General features: G+C 25.7%; 1 protein-coding gene across 1 annotated transcript in view; it reads left to right on the forward strand.

Moving 5' to 3' along the window:
- The first annotated feature begins 2,359 nt into the window (after window positions 1–2,359).
- The window catches only part of LOC117180212 (heat shock protein 70 B2-like), an 11,511-nt gene continuing 10,309 nt past the window's right edge, over window positions 2,360–3,561 (forward strand). Inside the window, exon 1 of the mRNA XM_033372596.1 lies at window positions 2,360–2,850. Within this exon, the coding sequence (XP_033228487.1) occupies window positions 2,565–2,850 (286 nt within the window). The 5' untranslated portion in view covers window positions 2,360–2,564. The remainder of the gene's footprint in view (window positions 2,851–3,561) is intronic.

Consider the following 3,561-nt stretch of genomic DNA (forward strand, 5'->3'; position numbering starts at 1 on the left):
AATTAACATTTTTGTTAAAAAATAATATTTTCATGTTGAAAATACAACTGTTTACAAAAAAAAAAGGATTTGATTTTGTTAATTCAATTATTAATTTAATATTTAATTAGGTTGAATTTTAATTATTTGTTAAAATTTGGTTGAAGTTTAATCTTTTTTTAATTCGAGCACCAGTTAAAAGATTTATTTTTGTAGGCTGAAAATTCAACTATTTGGTTACAACTTAAACTATTTGAATAAATATTAGTTTTTTTTTGTCAAAAAAAAATTCATTTATCGGGTTTTAATTCAACCTTTTCTCATTGATTTTTAAAAATGTTTGTTTTAAAATTGATCTATTTTGTTAAAATCATATTTTTTGATTAAATAAAAAAAATTACAAAATTTTAATTTGAAATATTGTTTGGTTCTGTTTAGAAAATATTTTATTTGAAAAATGTTACAAGATTAAAATGCTGTTCATTGAATAATAATTAGTCAGGAAAATGCAAAATAGGGCAAGAAAAAATGAGGGATTTTGAAAATTGAGTTTTGGGGTTACTATGATGAAAATTCCTTTCAGAAAATTGGAATATAAGAAATCTCGAAATGTAAAACGGTTTTTTTGAATAAGAGCAATAATAGTATAATAAATTTCGAAATAAAAAAAAGCCTTTAATATTTTGCTAAAATCCCGGAAAAGGATTATATTATACAAGGAAAAAATAGAAATCCTGGCCAAAAATGTAACTATTAAAAAAATAATTAACATAAAATGTTAATTATTTTCTTGCAATTTTAACAATTTTTTTGAAAAGTCATCAAGTTGAAAAATCAATTATTATATTAGAAAAGTAACTTTTTGTTGAAAAAATATATTTTGGTGTTAAAAATTCAACTGAAATATTTTTTGATTGAAAATTCGATTTTTTTTTATTTCGTCTTTTCGGTTTAAAAATTTATCTGTTTTAGTAGAGTTTTCATATTTCTTGTATAAAAATGCAACTGTTTGGTTCGTCTTTGTCTTAATTCAACTATTTTTAATTTAAAATTAAATTTTTTCATTGTTATATCTTATAATACATTATTCTTTGAAAATTATTTTTTGGTTAAAAAATTAAACAATATACATTACTGAGGCTTGATCCAGTCAGTTGAAAAATATTTTTTTTATCGGTGATTCTTCATTTTAGTTGAAAATTAATTTTTCTTTTGAAAATTCCTTTTTTGTTTTTGATTAAAAATTAATTTTTAACTGAAAAGTTAATTATTTTGTTGAAAATTCCAATATTTTGTTAAAAAGTCATCGTTTTTGGTTGAAAACCCAACTATTATGGTAGTAAAATCACTTTTTGTTGAAAATTCATATTTTGGTGTCACAAATTAAATTTTTTTAAAATAAAAAAATTAATTCTTCTTTCATTGAAATATCTATTTGGTTAAAAACTAGTGTTTTCGTTGCTTGAAAATTAGTTTTTTACACTGAAAAGTAAATTTAATTTCATGTTCACAAATACATTTATTTCTTAAATGGATTGCATTTTTTTAATTTTTAAGGAGATAATTATATATATTTTTAATTTAAGAGCATAATTCATTGTTTCCATTTATGTTCCAAAAAATTATGATTTTAATTTTTATTTGGCACATAATTTAGAAAAAGCTTTCAAATTTAATTTTCTTGTAGTGAATGTTTTATAAATTCTTTTTGTTATCAAAAAGTTTAGAAGTTCTCCAAACGGAATCATGTTAAAAATAACTTATGAACAGAATTTATTATTTTTATAAAATTTTATCTATTTAAAAAGTTCAATGTTAAATAGAAATTTCCGGACAATTCCGTTGAATCTTTTCAGAGAAAGCTTTCAAGTTCGAAATAATTATTTCTTCAGTATAGCCCATATTTATAAATAAATTTTTCAAAGGGCAATGCTTTGTATTTCTTGTACGAAACGTTTTTTTTTGTTTTTTTTTTTTGAAAATTGAACTATTATATCATTTTAAAGTTCTCGAAAGAAAAAACATTTTTTTTAATAACACTAGGCAGTAATATCTTCAGAAATTTCGGAACACAATATAAAATTCTTTAATATTTGACTCAAATTCCGGAACCGGTTTAAAATCTTACAAATAAAAATAGAAATCCTTCGAGACTGACGCAAATCCCGCCGAAAAAGGCTTTGGGAACTGTGAATTGATTTAAAAATAAAGTTTTCCTCATTATTCGTCATCGCGAGAAAGCAATCCAGAATATTCCCGAACTGTCGGACTCTCCTTGCTCCGTGAGTCGTCGCCCTCTTCGGTCAACTTCGGTCTCGAAGCTTCACGACTGTTCTCGTCGTTTCTGGAAAACTAGCGGGAAAGTATAAATCCAGTGACGCGCGCACCAACCGGCAATACTAGTTCAGACACGAAACGAGAAGTATCTCAAAGTCAAATACGAAGCGAAACTACGCCGCGAAAACTACGCTTGAACGAAAACGAAATAATCAAATTAGCGGATAGTGAAGTGTTATTTAATAGATTCTTGTATTTATTTTAAATCAGGAAGAAATTTAAAATAAAGAAGAACCACAAACGTCAAAATGCCTGCAATTGGAATTGATTTGGGAACCACTTATTCCTGTGTGGGAGTTTGGCAGCAGGGAAAAGTCGAGATCATCGCCAACGACCAGGGTAACCGGACCACACCGAGCTATGTCGCTTTCACGGATACGGAGCGTCTTATTGGAGATGCTGCTAAAAACCAGGTGGCGATGAATCCTGCAAACACCGTATTTGATGCAAAAAGGTTAATTGGAAGGCGATTCGATGACCCGAAAATCCAGGCTGACATAAAACACTGGCCTTTCAAGGTCGTAAATGAAGGAGGTAAGGAAAAAAAAAGATTAAAAATATCTTTTTAATGGTTTTTTAATTTTTTTTTTTTAATTCGAAAATCTTATTTTGGGAGAAGAAAGTTTGAGCTGTCAAATATTGTTTTTCAATTTTATTTTTCGAATTAAAAGGATTTATGTACCGATTTTTTTACATTTAGGTACTCATTTTCCGCGTGTTTAAATTATTTAAGTTTTTAAATATATTTTTAATAATTTTGGAATTTTAAGGGTTAAATTGTCATTACTTTTCAATCAATTAGTGACATTTTAACCAACAAAATTTATTTTTTAACTGAGAAACTTTTGTCTACATTTTTTTCATAACTTGGGTAGTTTTTCAAAAAAATTGAATTATTTTATGTTTAATTTTATTTTTTACAATTAAAATCAAAACTTCGCATGCAATGAAAAAATGATTATTCATAACAAATTTTCAGCTCTTTTTGTTTAACAACTTTTTTTCATAGCTTGTGTCGTTTGTCCAAAAATTTCATTTTTTAAGATAAAAAAACCACGCGTCCTATAAAAAAGTGATCAATAACAAAAAAATTGAATTTCGAAAAATTCTTTTTTCGAAAAAAATCAAAAAGATGGTATAAAAATCTTATGTAGGGCTTTCAAAAAGCAACGTTTTCGTTGTCTCGGCTTTTTTTCATATCGTGCATTGTTTGGTTTAAAATGTTCATTTTCGTTTTTTTTATAA

The sequence above is a fragment of the Belonocnema kinseyi genome, chromosome 9 (assembly GCF_010883055.1).
Source record: "Belonocnema kinseyi isolate 2016_QV_RU_SX_M_011 chromosome 9, B_treatae_v1, whole genome shotgun sequence".
Lineage (NCBI taxonomy): Eukaryota > Metazoa > Arthropoda > Insecta > Hymenoptera > Cynipidae > Belonocnema > Belonocnema kinseyi.